The sequence below is a fragment of the Symphalangus syndactylus genome, chromosome 22 (assembly GCF_028878055.3).
Source record: "Symphalangus syndactylus isolate Jambi chromosome 22, NHGRI_mSymSyn1-v2.1_pri, whole genome shotgun sequence".
Classification (NCBI taxonomy): Eukaryota; Metazoa; Chordata; class Mammalia; order Primates; family Hylobatidae; genus Symphalangus; species Symphalangus syndactylus.
In genome coordinates, this window is record NC_072444.2 from 26,999,179 (window position 1) to 27,014,425 (window position 15,247).

Sequence of the window (15,247 nt, forward strand, 5' to 3'; positions counted from 1 at the left end):
CCCACAGCTGGGCAGCCCAAGCCCTAGAAATCCCAGCGTCAGGTGTCCCCGGGATGGTGAGGCTGCACCAGCCAGGAAGATGGGGCGGCACCTATCAGTGCAAGCTGTTCATAGAAGGCTTGTTGGACAGGGCAACATTCTGTAAAGCCGGCCCCATGGAGGCAGTCTGTGATGGAAGCAGTCTTTGATACGGAACTGACGCTTCTCTGGGAAGCACCTACTGTGTACCCAGACCACTGGCTCCTGGGTGGATGCAGTGGCAAAAACCAGACACCAGTCCTTACCTGGGCAGGGCTGGCTCTCTGAATGAATAAATAGATCTTGCCCTGGGACCCGGGGCTGGAGTGTGGTTTGTGATAGTACGATTGGAATAGGGAGAGCCAGAGCAAGAGTGATCTGCTTCCCACATTGGCTAAGGACTGGTCGGCTTGAACCGGGTGGTCTGGAGCCCTGGGAGAACCTGCTGGGATGGGGAGGAAGCAACGCTGGTGCTTTTGTGTGTGGCGACACCTAGTGGCCAGCTCCTTATATTTCACCCTGTCTCTCACCAGGAGAGAGCAAATGAAAACTAGCCCTTAGGCACAGGACAGAATTGGAAGGTTTTTACTCTTGGAAGCCCTAACTCCCTAGCTCAAAGGCTTTACGGAGCATTTCAGATGTTCTTTGGAGAACACAATAGCCCAAGGCCCACTACGTTGAAAGTGCGAGTCCTTTGGAAAAGCTAAATTGGGTTGTGGGAGACTGGGTTAGGTACTTGGTCTCTTAACACAATGACATTTGGGCCTAGATGGGTGTGGATATTGCAGAGTGAGAGCTCAGACACCACAGGCTGTCTCACTATTCCATTTAGCCAAGCAGGCAGTATTTACTAAGTGCCTGCCAAGTGCTAGGCTCCTGGAGGACAGGGATGAGCACAGCAGAGGGGGCCCTGGCCTTGCAGTGGGCAGTGGGGAGAGACAATAAGCAGGTTCTCCAACAGGGGCACTTTCAGAAAGTCAGGACAGGTGGGCATGGTGGCTCATGCCTGTTAATTCCAATATTTTGGGGGCCCAAGGCAGGAGGATTGCTTGAGGCCAGGAGTTTGAGACCAACCTGGCTGGGCAACATAGCAAGACCTCTACAAAAAAATTTAAAAGTGGCAGGGTGTTGTAGCATGCTCCTGTGGTCCCAGCTACTTAGGAGGCTGAGGCAGGGGGATCGCCTGAGCCCAGGAGTTTAGGGCTGCAGTGAGTTCTGAGCGTACCACTGTACTCCTGGGCACCAGAGCAACTGTCAGGGAAGGCTTCCCTAGGAAGGTGCCTTTATGCCAAGACAAAGGATGGAAAGAAGCCAGTTCCTGGCTGCGGGGACACCCAGTACGAAGGCTGCCAGAGGGAAAGAGCTTCTCAGCATGTTCTAGAACAGACGAGTGCCAGGAAGGCAGAGCAAGGGGAAGAGGAAGAAGAGACAGGCTGGAGAGGGAGTCAGGGCTGACAGCGGAGCCCTCGCAGGGTCCTGGCAAGGATTGCGAAATGCATTCTCAGGTAGGTTTAAGCAGGGAGTGATGTCATCTGTTTTGGGGAGGATGAGGTGGGATGATCACTTGAGCCCAGGAGTTTGAGACCAGCCCGGGCAATATAGCAAGACTTTGTCTCTACAAAAAAATTTTTTTTAATTAGCCAAGCGTGGTGATGTGCACCTATGGTCCTAGCTACTCAGGAGGCTAAGTTGGGAGGATTGCTAAAGCCCAGCAGGTTGAGGCTGCAGTGAGCTATGATTGCGCCACTACATTCCAGCCTGGGCGACGGAGACCCTGTGTCAAATAATAATAATAATAAGATAATTCTGGCTATTGTGTAAAGAAAAGGACAAGAAAGGAAGTAGGGGGATCATGAGGAGGTCACATAGTAACCCAGATCCAGGTGGCCACAGGGGAAGAGGTGGAGACCGCATCATCATCCACACCCAGGTTCGGGGTGCAAGGTCCGCCCCACGAGGCTGTGTGGAGTCCAGCTCCAGACTGGCAGTGCTCCACATCTAGGGAAGTGGAAGGAAGTGAGAATGGGTCAGTGCGAGGAGTGATACCCCAGAACAGAGCTTCCCTGCTCAGCTGCACAGGAAGTTATGGCCTTCCCCATGCTGGGATGCACCCTGGCTCTGGGGAGTGGCTGGGGGTCCCTCTCATCAGAGACCATTCCTGAGGCAGTTTACTCCTCTTTCCTAGCTCCCAGTTATCACTTAGGCTGTGTTCTGAGCCCAGGAGGAGGTGGAAGGGGAGCAGACAGAGTAATAGAGTCTGGGCTGTAGGGGTTTAGCAGAAGTTGCTGGAAAGAGACCTGTGCCGCATCAAGCATGCAGCTGCTGTTAGCTGATTGTGTGCACTTTTAGGGTGAGGGCCCCATTAGCTTATGGGGAATGAGCAGTTGACAAGTACCTACAGGGAGGCTGCTGCCTGGGCTCTGGCACATTGCTGAGGCTGCTCTCTGCACAGAGAGCCACCCTGCCTGGGAAAGCCCGCTGGTCCAGGGTTTGCTGGTCCTGGAGGGATGGATGGTGTGAGGAGTGTTCTTGGCCTGCCAGCTTGGTTCCGTGGTTCTCTGAGCGCAGTTCCTTGGCACCAGGGCTGATAAGGCTCCACCCCAGCAGCTGCTGCGTTATTTCTGACTCGTCCAGGAGTTACCAGTGTGTAACCCAAGCCCCTCCATACGCAGGTTCCTCTCCTTCAGCTTCTCCTGGAGGGAGGGGGCTCTGGACTTCTCTCCTGGGGACTTTCTATAGGTTAGGTCCCTGCTGCATGTAGACACACTGCTGGCCTTCCCAGCTGCCTGCAGGAGCTACCCTCTGATGGGGGGTGGGTTTGTGAGGGCTGAGGTAGCAAGCCCTGCAACCCTGGGCCAGCGTCTTTCCATCGAGGGACCCCTTGGATCCCAGCCCAGGAGCCACAACCCTGGCCTCTGAAACTTGTCAGGGGCTTTTGCTGAGGGAGCTGTCTCAGTGTTTGGGGGCTGGGCACTGATCTCACGGTTTCTTGAGCCAAAGGCCCTAACCAGCTGCCTCTGATCCCATCACTTTTTTGCCCCTTGTGGAAGTTCTTCTTCTGAAAACCTGGGACATTTGGGGCTTCATGCACCACGTGTCTTGTGGCTTGTAGCAGGAGCTTTGCTCTGGGGTGATTGGCAGGTAGAAACAACCAGCAGTCCAGGTCATCTCAGTTTCCCTGGACCCAGCAGCTCCATGCACAGAGGCAGCAGGCAGGCCAGCCCCTGCAGCACCTGCTGGAGAACAGAGCTGCTCAGTCCAGCCTGCTGGGACCAGCATGGGTGAGAGAGGAACCCAGCACCTCGCCACCTGCCCCATGCTCCCAGAAGGGAGACTGCGGGTGGAAAGCGGCTCCTGGGAGGAGTGAGGGTCACTAGCAGGTGTCATTGTCCCAGTACGTCACATCCTGATCTCTTCCCTTTTGATGCTGTTGCTTGCTCTGCAGGAGTCCCCAGAGCCGGGCAGGGGGATGAACCGCGAGGGAGCTCCCGGAAAGAGTCCGGAGGAGATGTACATTCAGCAGAAGGTCCGAGTGCTGCTCATGCTGCGGAAGATGGGATCAAACGTGAGTGCCTGTGGGGTGTCAGGCAGCGGGCCCCCAGGGAGGGGCTCCCAGGGAGGGGCCCTGCTGGGCTGTTGGAGGGTGGAGCCACTGCAGCTGCCTCCTGCGGAGCCATGGGCTGAGGAGGGGCTGCTGGGCCTGTGGCTTGGCTCTAGGGCTGCTTCCGGCCCCCCAGGCACAGAGCCCAGCACGTCAAGTTCTGGGGACACTGCTGGGCAGTCTGCCCACCCCTATGCCGGGTTGGGGCCGGCGGGTGAGGGTCTCAAGGCCCTGACCTTCGTTTTCTCCCCCTTGCAACCCCGAAAGTCTTCCCTCCCATGGGGGCAGCTCAGGGACAACTTGTCAGGACAGGAGCTGAGGGGGCAGCAGGCATGCGTGTGCAGGGGTGTTTCTCAAAAAGAGTGGAAGGACATGGAATTGCCCCTCAGCCTTCTGGGCAGGACCTGTGTCTTCCACTGGCCCTATACTAGAACAGACCTTAATCTCAGGTTCAGTCTGAGTGGCAAAGCCTTTGGATCCCTGGACCAAGTTTAAGGAGGGTGGGAGTGGGTTGTGCTGGCCCTGAAAGCAAAGGGGTCAAATCTCAGAAACAGAAGCCCGAGAAGCAAAGGAGGAGGCACCACCCAGGGACCAAGCAGGCCTAGGCGGTGCCTCTAGGGGTGCAGGTGCCTTTTAGGGAACAGGTGCATGCTGCCCCTCACCACAGCTCTCTCACCCTGCAGCTGACAGCCAGCGAGGAGGAGTTCCTGCGCACCTATGCAGGGGTGGTCAACAGCCAGCTCAGCCAGCTGCCTCCGCACTCCATCGACCAGGGTGAGTCGGCAGCAGAGGGGCTGGGGCAGTGGCACAAGTCCCAGGGGCACCGACTTGTGATTCCCTTAGAAAGCGTAGCTCCAGCCCTCTTTGATGGGTGATCCATGAGACCCAGGGCTGACTAGGAGGGGCTATAGCTCCCCCCACCCACAGAGCTGAGCCAGGGAACCTCCGGAGCGTCCCACCTGATCCCATCTCCCTCCTCAGGTGGGAGCCAAAGACTCTACGAGACAAATGGCAGGATCCCTTTCTGAGGCCTGGAAGAGGCAGGAAATGGAGATGTCTGGGGGCCCTCATAACTGCAGAGACTGATTATTTCATTTCTTTAACCTTTGGCCTGACCCCTGTCCACCCAGCATCCTGTCCAGGAGAAACTGCCCTTGTGTGCTAGGACAATGCCATCACTGTTGTCCAGAGCACAGACCACACATTGTGGCTGGTGTGGTCCTGGCTGTGGCCAGGAGGAATGCCCCAAAGGCCTGATGTCTCGTGCGCCTGAGGGAGTTCTATCTTTTTGGAGTGACCTCAACCAGTTAGCATGGTAACAGGCAGGATGTGTTTGTTGTGTAGCAGGCACCGTTGCTTCATTCTATTGTAGATAGCTACTATTTGTATTATAAACACTTTCACTTAACAGGCAAGGAAACTGGGATTTGGGAGCAGTAAGTCACTCGGTCATGCAACCAGGTGGTTACTGGGGAGTCCCGGGATGTACACCTGTGGCTGAGGAGCGCTTCACTGTCTGCCATCTTGCCCGTAACCCACATGGCTACTGGACAGCTCCATGTCCCTTGGCTGCTTAGCAAGGTTCTTCTCTAGAAGGCTTATCATGACACGGAGGCCCAGTATTCTTATCAGCATCTCCATAGAGTCCTTTCCTTTTTTTTTTTTTTTTTTTTTTTTTTTTTTTTTTTTTTTTGAGACGGAGTCTCGCTCTGCCACCCAGGCTGGAGTGCAGTGGCGCGATCTCGGCTCACTGCAAGCTCCGCCTCCCGGGTTCACGCCATTCTCCTGCCTCAGCCTCCAGAATAGCTGGGACTATAAGCGCCCGCCACCATGCCCGGCTAATTTTTTCTATTTTTTTAGTAGAGACGGGGTTTCACTGTTTTAGCCAGGATGGTCTCGATCTCTTGACCTCGTGATCCGCCCGTCTCGGCCTCCCAAAGTGCTGGGATTACAGGCATGAGCCACCGCGCCCGGCCGAGTCCTTTCCTTTTATTCTCTTTATGCTTTGTTGGAATGATTGGCCGTGAAATATTGCAATCCGTGGCATGTCCAGACGCGAGCGGGCCCCCGAAAGCAGAGTGCTGACCCAGCTTTTGCTGTGCTTTGAGGCTAGCATGCGGGGCCTGACCTAGATCACCAGCCAGCCCTTGTTCTCCTGGATGTCTTAGGGCTCTGCCCTGGCACCGGGGCCTGTTCCCAAGCGCGGATGCTGGGTGTGACCTGGCTTGTGCACCCAACTCAGCAGAAACCTTCCAGGCAGTGGCTCAGGCAGTTCCCTGGGACAGCAGCTCACCACGCACAGCCTTCCTGGGTGTGTCTGCCCAGGTGTGCCTCCTGGATCATGAGGCAGCCTGTTCTGTGTGGCGTCGGCTCCCACCCCGTCCTGGGATCTCTTGGGTGAGGTCTCTCCTCTTCCAGGGCTAATCTGCATTTCTAGCATGGCACCCTCTACCCTGGCTTCTGACTTATGTCAACCTGAAACCTTCAGGCTTCTGAGTCCCTGGGAACTCACCTTCCTTCCCACTTAGTCTTGGTCACTGAGTTAACCTGAATTTGAGCTGGGATGGTAAGAAATCCTTCAGTTGAATACTCTTGGGAAAAAAATCAAAATAAGAGACATCAAAATGTAGGACCATATGTCAGTATAAAAAGCAGCAACGGGCTGGGTGCGGTGGCTCACGCCTGTAATCCCAGCATTTTCGGAGGCCAAGGTGGGTGGATCGCCTGAAGTCAGGAGTTCTAGACCAGCCCGGCCAATGTGGCAAAACCCCGTCTCTACTAAAAATAACAAAAATTAGCTGGGCGTGGTAGCATGCACGTGTAATCCCAGCTACTTGGGAGGCTCAGGCAGGAGAATTGCTTGAACTCGGGAGGCAGAGGCTGCAGTGAGCCGAGATCTCACCGCTGCACTCCGGCCTGGGCAACAGAGCAAGACTCTGTCTCAAAAAAAAAAAAAAAAAAAGCCAGCAACAACACACATACACACAAGTTGTATATGTGCATAGAAAAAAAAGCCAGTGGCTGGGTGCAGTGGCTCACGTCTGTAATCCCAGCACTTTGAGAGGCCATGGCAAGAGGATTGCTTGAGCCCAGGAGCTCAAGACCAGCCTGGGCAACATAGGGAGACGCTGTCTCTACAAAAAATACAAAAACTAGCTGGCTGTGGTGGCACGCATCTGTAGTCCTAGCTACTAGGGAGGCCGAAGTGAGAGGATCGCTTGAGCCTAGGAGGTTGAGGCTGCAGTGTGCCACGATCACACCACTGCACCCCAGCCTGGGCAACAGAGGGAGACTCTGTCTCATAAATTTAAAAAATTTTTAAAAGACAAAGAAGCTGGTGGAATATATACCAGGCTGTCAAAAATTTTGTTTTGACAGGGGGTGCTGGGCATGGTGGCTCATGCCTGTAGTCCCAGCACTTTGGGAGGCCAAGGTGGGCAGATCACCTGAGGCCAGGAGTGAGACCAGCCTGGCCAACATGGCAACACCCTGTCTCTACTAAAAATACAAAAATAAGCCAGGCATGGTGGCGAGTGCCTGTAGTCCCAGCTACCCAGCTACTTGGGAGATTAAGGCAGGAGAACCGCTTGCACCCGGGAGGCAGAGCTTGTAGTGAGCCAAGATCACGCCACTTTACTCCAGCCTGGGCAACAGAGCTAGACTCCGTCTCAAAATAATAATAATAATAATAATTATTAGAGGATAGGACTATATAAGAAACTTTAACTTTCCAAGTCACACATTTTTGTAAAACTAATATTTTAACATTGTATATTTGTTTGTTTGTCATGAGGGAAAGTTAAAAAAAATTTTTTAGAAGAACTCTTTATCTTGCCTAGCTGAACCCACAGTTGAGAATAAGAATGAGCTCTGCCAAGTTGTTGAGGAAGGTCAGTGACCCCACTTAGCTGTTGACCTTGCCCTGAAACTGTTGAGCAGTAGGAGCAAGGCAGCAGCTGTGACCAACTGTGTGGGCCGTGGAGTCCAGGCTCTTCTGGGTGGGTGGTGTCCACAGCTACTTTTTTCTCTGGGGAGGGGTCTCCTGGAGCTGAAGCTGGAGCCAGGAAAGACCCCAGGGAATTGTTGGGGAATAGGTGGTGGGAGTCACTCCCTGCTGCTGGGGCGCCCTGTGGACTGCCCCTACCTCCATAAAGATACCTCTGACCTGGCTGCCGGGGCCTGAGCCACACAGGAGACCTGAGCTGCAGGAGGTTCTGAGAATTCTGTGGACTGGGAGTGGAGAGGGAAGGGGTCAGCCATGTCTGGAAGAGTTTCATAATACTTATTTTCTTTGCGAGCCTAACGACACCACAAACAAACACAACAACAATAACAACAGAACTGCAATCAGCCCAGCCCCACTGTGGTCTTATCCATGTGAGGGCAGGACCCTGCATCTGCCTGCACCATGTGGGCAAATGGATCTCTGTTAAAATCTCACCTGCCCACCTTCTCCATCTCAGAGCCAATCTCAGCTGATGCTGCAGGGTCCTGCTGTCAGAGGCTCAGACACTGCTTAGGTGGCAGAAGCCCTGGATTGTTGTCTGCAGGGACTGGGGCAGGATGCAGGGGCCAGAGCAGGATGCAGGGACTGCCTCAATGAACCCCAAAGGCCTGGAGCCTGCGGGTAATGGCCTGGCGTGCACCTCCTGCCCACTAGGTGGCGCTGTCTCTCAGCAAATGCTCCAGGCTGCTTTAAGTGTTCCCTGAGCCAGAGGAGACTCCAGCTCCCCTGGACTCCCCTAACAGGGGGTCTGAGGCAGACTCTCCAACGGACAGCACCCGACCTTGGTCCTGAGGGTCTGGCCGACACCTTTAGCCCTGCACATGCTTCCCCTCCAGGGCTGGAGGGGTCTGGTACCTGGGGCACTGCTCCCTTACTTGAGGCCCAGGGAGGGGGCCGTGGTTACCCCTTTACCCCCTACCCTTCGATTCTTTCCTCAGTCACATTTGTTGAGTATCTGTGGGGAGCCAGGAAGGTGCTGGAGACCCTGGGGTGGGGGCCTCCCCTTAAGGACTCACCAGGTGGTTCCAGCAGAGGCCCCAGTGGCTCCCCAGTTCCCAGCCTGCCTGGCCTCTGCTGGGCTGAGACCACCAATGACAGCCTCCTTTCCCTCCCTTTTCCTTCATGTCACCCCTCACTGGCTGTTTCCCACTCCCTTCCCTCAATCACGCTGGCATCCTCCAGGGTTGCCCCCTCTCTTCTCCCTGTCCCACACGCACTGCTGTGACCTCAACAGAGAGCATGGACAGCTGACTGTTGGCTAGCATCCCATGCCAACACCACAGCCGCCCATGCCCAGCTGACATGGATTTTCCACCTGTGCTCTGCCCTGACCAATGCCCAGCAAGTACACAGCGCCCGAGGACTCAGCCTCGACTCCTCTCTTCCTCAGGAACCTAATTGGTTACTGAGTCCATCCTAAGGCTCCTTGGACCTGCTTCATTCTCTCCCTCTCATTTCCAGCCCCCTTTTGGACTGAACCCGTATTCACTCTTGTCTCACCGCTTCAGATCACTCCTATCTGGCATCTCGACTTCTCATCTTGCCCCCTCAGGTCTGCCCTCTACCCCCACAGCTGGAGAGACTTTTGGAGGCTTAGAGTGACATTAGTGGGTCTCTACTCAACTTTTTTTTTTTTTTTTTTTTTTTTGAGAAGGAGTTTTGCTCTGTCGCCCAGGCTGGAGTGCAGTGGTGTGATCTCGGCTCACTGCAGCCCCCGCCTTCCCAGTTCAAGCAATTCTCCAGCCTCAGCCTCCCAAGTAGCTGGGGTTACAGGCTCCCACCACCACACCCAGCTAATTAGAGACGGGGTTTCTTTTTTTTTTTTTTTTTTTTTTTTTTTGAGACGGAGTCTTTCTCTGTCCCCCAGGCTGGAGTGCGGTGGCGCGATCTCAGCTCACCGCAACCTCCATCTCCTGGGTTCACGCCATTCTCCTGCCTCAGCCTCCCGAGTAGCTGGGACCACAGGCGCCCGCCAACACGCCCGGCTAATTTTTTTGTATTTTTAGTAGAGACGGGGTTTCACCGTGTTAGCCAGGATGGTCTCGATCTCCTGACCTCGTGATCCACCCGCCTCGGCCTCCCAAAGTGCTGGGATTACAGGCTTGAGCCACCGCGCCCGGCGCTAGAGACGGGGTTTCACCATGTTGCTCGGGCTGGTCTCAAACTCCTGACTTCAGGTGATCCACACACCTTGGCCTCCCAAAGTGCTGGGATTACAGGCGGGAGCCACCATGCCCAGCCTCCACCCAACTTAAAATCATTCAGTGGCTCCCCGCTGCCTTGAGGATAAAATCCAGCCCCTTTAGCTTGGTGAGCAAGACCTGACGTCACACTGTAAAGGGCCATAGTGAATGGCCACGTTCATGCCTTTCTGCCACTGCATTTGCCTCTTGGCTGCCAGGAACCAGCCTTCACCCTGACCTTGCTCCCCTGCCCCCTGCAGCCTGGGCCAGGCCCTCCTGTCACATGTGCATGCACTTCGGCTATGCTACACCCACACTGTCTCCTAATCCATCTATTGACCGGGCTCTGAGCTCCTTGAGCTTGGAACTGTGACTTCCATCTTATTATTTGTCATGTTTGGACAAATACATGAACTGGGTTCTAGTCTCCAAGGGTGTCTAAGCAGACCTGGCAACCAGAGGGACTTGGCTTTGAACCAGAGGAAGTCAGCACTTCTCAGGAAGGTTGCCCTGCTGGGAAGGGGCAGCTGCAGGAATGGGGAGGGCCAGAGCTTCCCGACGCAGGCCCTGTGGAGTGCTGAGTCCAGGCCTCTCTCATGGCCAGTGTGGCTCCCTCTAATGCGTAGTGATTTTTTTCCCACGTATAGAATTGTGCATAGTCATTGTAAAAAACTGGGGAAAGGGAGAAAGAGCAGAAAAGTTTGAAACATTGAATCCTACTGCGTAGCTGTAATCACCCTTACCCTTTGTTAAGTTTCCTGTCATCCTTTCACAAACATGCATACATCTGTAGCACAAGGCTGGGACCATAAACATTTTAATACCCGTTTTTTGTTTGTTTGTTTTGTTTTGAGACAGAGTCTGGCTGTCACCCAGGCTGGAGTGCAGTGGCGCAATCTCGGCTCACTGCAAACTCCGCCTCCCGGGTTCACGCCATTCTCCTCCTTCAGCCTCCCGAGTAGCTGGGACTACAGGCGCCCACCACCACGCCCAGCTAATTTTTGGTAATTTTTAGTAGAGACGGGGTTTCACCTTGTTAGCCAGGATGGCCTCAATCTGTCGATCTCCTGACCTCATGATCCGCCCGCCTCGGCCTCCCAAAGTGCTGGGATTACAGGCATGAGCCACCGTGCCCAGCCTTAATACCCATTTTTAACATCCATTTTTTACTTATGATAATTTTACTGTGTTCTTAAATAATTTCCAATAAAACTTTTTTTTTTTCGAGACGGAGTCTCACTGTCGCCCAGGCTGGAGTGCAGTGGTGCTATCTTGGCTCACTGCAACCTCCGCCTCACAGGTTCAAGCAATTCTCTTGTCTCAGCCTCCCAAGTAGCTGGGATTACAGGCGCATGCTACCATGCCCAGCTAATTTTTGTATATTTAGTAGGGATGGGGTTTCACCATGTTGGCCAGACTTGTCTCAAACTCTTGACCTCACGTGATCTGCCCACCTTGGCCTCCCAAGGTGCTGGGATTATAGGCATGAGCCACTGCGCCCAGCCCGGCCACATGCTTTTTTAAGCAGGACAGTGTTTACTTGAGGAACAGGTATGATTTGGGCAGTTAGGTATTTCAGAAAGGGGCAGAACAAATGGGGAACACTGCTGCATTTTTATCCTGGGCCCTCCACCTATAGGTGCCTTCCAATGTGCTGGTTCTCTGAGAGCTCCAGGTCTCTTCTTGCCTCAGCGCTGCACTGGGGTGGTGCCCAGCAAGTACAGTTCCAGGTCTCTGATGGCGCTTTGCAAAGGCCACCCATGGCCAGTCACCCGCAGAACTGTCATCCTCCCACAGTGCCTCAGAATAGGCCCTTGTCCAGCCAGGCGTGGTGGCTCACACCTGTAATCTCAGCACTTTGGGAGGCCAAGGCGGGCAGATCATGAGGTCTGGAGATTGAGACCATCCTGGCTAACATGGTAAAACTCCGTCTCTACTAAAAATACAAAAAATCAGCCCGGTGTGGTGGGGGGCGCCTGTAGTCCCAGCTACTCGGGAGGCTGAGGCAGGAGAATGGCGTGAACCCGGGAGGTGGAGCTTGCAGTGAGCCGAGATCGTGCCACTGCACTCCAGCCTGGGCGACAGAGCGAGACTCCGCCTAAAAAAAAAAAAAAAAAAAAAGAATAGGCCCTTGTCAAGGTGTTGCTGAGAGGGACCCCGCCTAGACTTGGCTCATTTTGTCAAGGAAGCTCCTTCTTTTTTCTCTGCCTGGGGGCCTTCTGGGGCCATGCCCTGGTCTGCTGCCACCCTTCTTGTCTCTGGGAGCTGTGTGCTGGCATGGGGGCTCCCAGGCCTGTTTCTGCCTCCACCTGATCACACTCTTTCTCCAAGACACTTTCCAGGGAAGGTTCCCCCAGCTGCGGCCAGCCAGGCTTTCCCCTTTGGAAGCTGAGGCTGCTGGTTCAGGGTCTGCTGCCAGAAAGCCTAAACTAGGTCAGTTGGCTTGAGGGTTACACTGGGAACCTTGTTAAAATATCTGTGGTCACAGGTTGATCAGCAGAAACCAGGCTGTGAGGAAGCGGCCTCTCCTTTCGTAGCATGGCATGAGGGAGGCAGCTCTCTGCTCACCAACCCCCTTGACCCCCTCAGTGGCCCTGCCCTATTAGGGGTGGTGGCATAATCTCCATGTTACAGCTCAGTGTGGAAAGTTCTTCCTGGAATCCCCCATAACAGCCTTTCAGCCTCTGTTCTTTCACTTCCTTCACGAAGCCCTCACTGACCCCTTCCAAGTCAGCATGTGCCCTGGAGCTCCATGCCAGTCTTACCACCTTACGTTGGGAGCCCCTCGGGGCCAGGGTCTGTGCCGTGTTCACCATCACACATGAGTCCCCCATCCTGCCTCTGGTGCAGTGTAGGTGTCTGCTGGATGGATGCCTGGACTGCGCCTTCCAGGGCCAGGCTGCTAGAGCAGCTCCTCCCTGGGGGGCAGCCGGCTGGGCCCCTCCTTTGCACCCGCCCGGTGCCGCGCGGGTGATCTGCTGGGGTTTCTGGGTCCCCTGTCTCCCCACGTGTGGCTTGGAGGCTTCTCCCAGAGGCTCCAGGCGGTAACAGACTCTGCACTGAAATTATAGTCAGGCCCAGGGAGAATTCTATTCTATGGGATGGGAAGCTAATCTTTGTTAACTTTAATCAACACTTACATGAGAATTACCTGTAACCTAATAACAAAATTAAACCAAAAATCACCTGTATATTGAATTGAACAGAAATCAGCCAGGAGGATTTGGTGTATAAGTTGTGTCACTGAAAAAGGGGGAAAAGAATCCCGAGAAAAGCGAGGAATGTGCTGAAGTGCAGGGCCAGCTGCTTACTCAGCACCTAGCTGCGGCTCCAGGGAGGGTCGCTTTGACCCCATCACCCCGCGTCATGGGTTCTGTTGTTTAGAACTGAGAACAGATGCCCGAATGGCCTCAGAGAAGTCCTTGTGCGACTCTACACTTCCCCCTTCAAGCCCTGGTAAGAGGCGGGCCCTGTCAGAGAGGGGCATTGAGGGCTGCTCCATCCAACAGCTGGACGGTTCCACTCACATCAGCCCACAGTTGCTGTGTGCTAGGCATGGTGCCACCCCTCAGCACTGCCCATGAACTCCTGGACCAGCAGAGCAGACTGGTGTGTGAACTAATGCGTAAAAAGCTTTGGGCTGAGGGAGGGGAGATCACCTAGGAAGCCACAGAGAAGAGGTGCTGTTTGCACAGGGCCTTGGAGAATGCATGTGGATGTGCGTGTAGAGAAACTGGTGGGAAGGATGCTACAGGATTCTCCTCCAGAATGCTGGGCAAGAAGGCATGACAGCTTGGGGTCGGGTGGAGGTCAGGGGACAGACTGTAGCATTGAGCTCTCTGAGCATGCTCTACACATTTGCACACCTCAATCACTGAGGGTACTTGTTAAAATGCAGACTCCCAGGCCCTGCCATAGCCCCAGAATGCCTGCCAGATGAGCCTGGGAATTTGCATTTTAAGCAAGCTCCCAAGGTGATTCAATTCTGATGCCCGCTAAAATTTGATATGCCAGGATGGGGCAGGCACGGTGGCACATGCCTGTAATCCCAACACTTTGGGAGGCTGAGGCAGGAGATCATTTGAGTCCAGGAGTTTGCGAGCAGCCTGGGCAACATAGTGAGACCCCATCTCTATTGAAGGTGTGTATATAAAAGAAAAAGAAAAAAAGAGAGAGAATATGTCAGGGTTTTAGGTGAAGACCTGGTCATCTCCATCCCTTCTTGGCAATCAAAGCTCCCTGGTCTATGAGAGCTTATATTTTGGGGAACCAAGGAATTCGAATACAGGGAATGAACACCTTGCCTGGGAAGACATATCACAAAGGTCATGTATGTGTCAGGCTCAGCAGGGTGGGAGGGTGGGAACAGGGCAAGATGGATTTGGGGGGGCACATCTGGGATCAGAACAGAGCAGGGATAACAGAGCCCCAAGGTGTGACCCTGCAGGATGTCATTTATGATGCTTTATGCTGTGGATGTTATCCTGTGGCTAGTGAGATTGGGGATAGATTCATCATGTTGTACAGATGAGTAAACTGAGGCTAGATGTGCAGGGACCTCCCCCTGGAATACACAGCTAGTCAGAGTCAGACCCAGGCTGGGTATCAGCTCCAGGGTCTTGGTACTGGGGTACCACAAGGGACCCCAAGCCTGGGAGGGCCTTTAGCTGCCTCCTGAGCTCTTGTTGGCTGTTCCAGGAGGCCTGATGTCTCTGCTGGGAGCTGGCTCAGCAGTTTGGCGGCTCGGTGCACGTCCACGCAGCACTGGCTGCTGCAGCGCCCAGCAGCCTCTGTGCCCGTGGTGGTTGTCAGCCTGAAGCCCAGGAGGCGCCCCTGAGCCTGGTGCTGCTTTGGCTGCTAAGACCCTGGTGGATCACTGGCCGCCATCCCCATAGCAACCTGAGTGTCATACTGTCTCTGGGTGAAAGCCATCCCCTGGCGACTTTGGGGCATCAGAGCTGAGATGTATAGAACACCCAGCTCATAGCCCTGAGCTGCTGAAAACAGCACATGCCACCAGCGGGTCTTGGTTTGTCTGGGAGGAGGCCCAGTCTAGGGTGGTACCTGAGTTTTGTCCCCTTCAGAAATGCTTCCCTTTGGAGGAGCGTCTGGGTCCTGTTTTTCCAGGTAGCCTTTCCCTAGAGCTGGTAGTTCAGCCACTGCAGTTTTGGATAGCCAGGTAGCAGATGCTAGATGGTATTAATAGCAAGATTAATGAGCTCATGGGAGGAGGAAAAGGTACCACAACCAAAAACCATATGGTCAGAGAAGAGGATGAGACACAGAGTGGGCGTTGTCCTGGACACTTGGGAGCATGTGGTCGCATTCCCTCTCCAGCCTGGTCTGCCATGTGTGTCGAGGACGGGCCCTGGGCTTGCCAGGTGGCATTCCCTGGACATTTGTGAAGCATTTAGCCAAAGTTAGCTCCCTCTGCTGATG

The 15,247-nt window shown here is 54.3% G+C and overlaps 1 protein-coding gene across 2 annotated transcripts in view; it reads left to right on the forward strand.

Annotated features, from left to right (window-relative positions):
* Positions 1 to 15,247, forward strand: part of CTNNBIP1 (catenin beta interacting protein 1) — a 64,102-nt gene that overhangs the window by 35,842 nt on the left and 13,013 nt on the right. The window contains exons 1-3 of one of the 2 annotated variants that reach the window (XM_055261895.2): positions 1,252 to 1,523; positions 3,464 to 3,583; positions 4,303 to 4,393. In XM_055261895.2, coding sequence (XP_055117870.1) covers positions 1,512 to 1,523; positions 3,464 to 3,583; positions 4,303 to 4,393 — 223 coding nt within the window. In that variant the 5' untranslated portion in view covers positions 1,252 to 1,511. Of the gene's footprint in view, positions 1 to 1,251; positions 1,524 to 3,463; positions 3,584 to 4,302; positions 4,394 to 15,247 lie in introns of those variants that run through there. The other variant, XM_055261896.2, reaches the window with a different exon arrangement.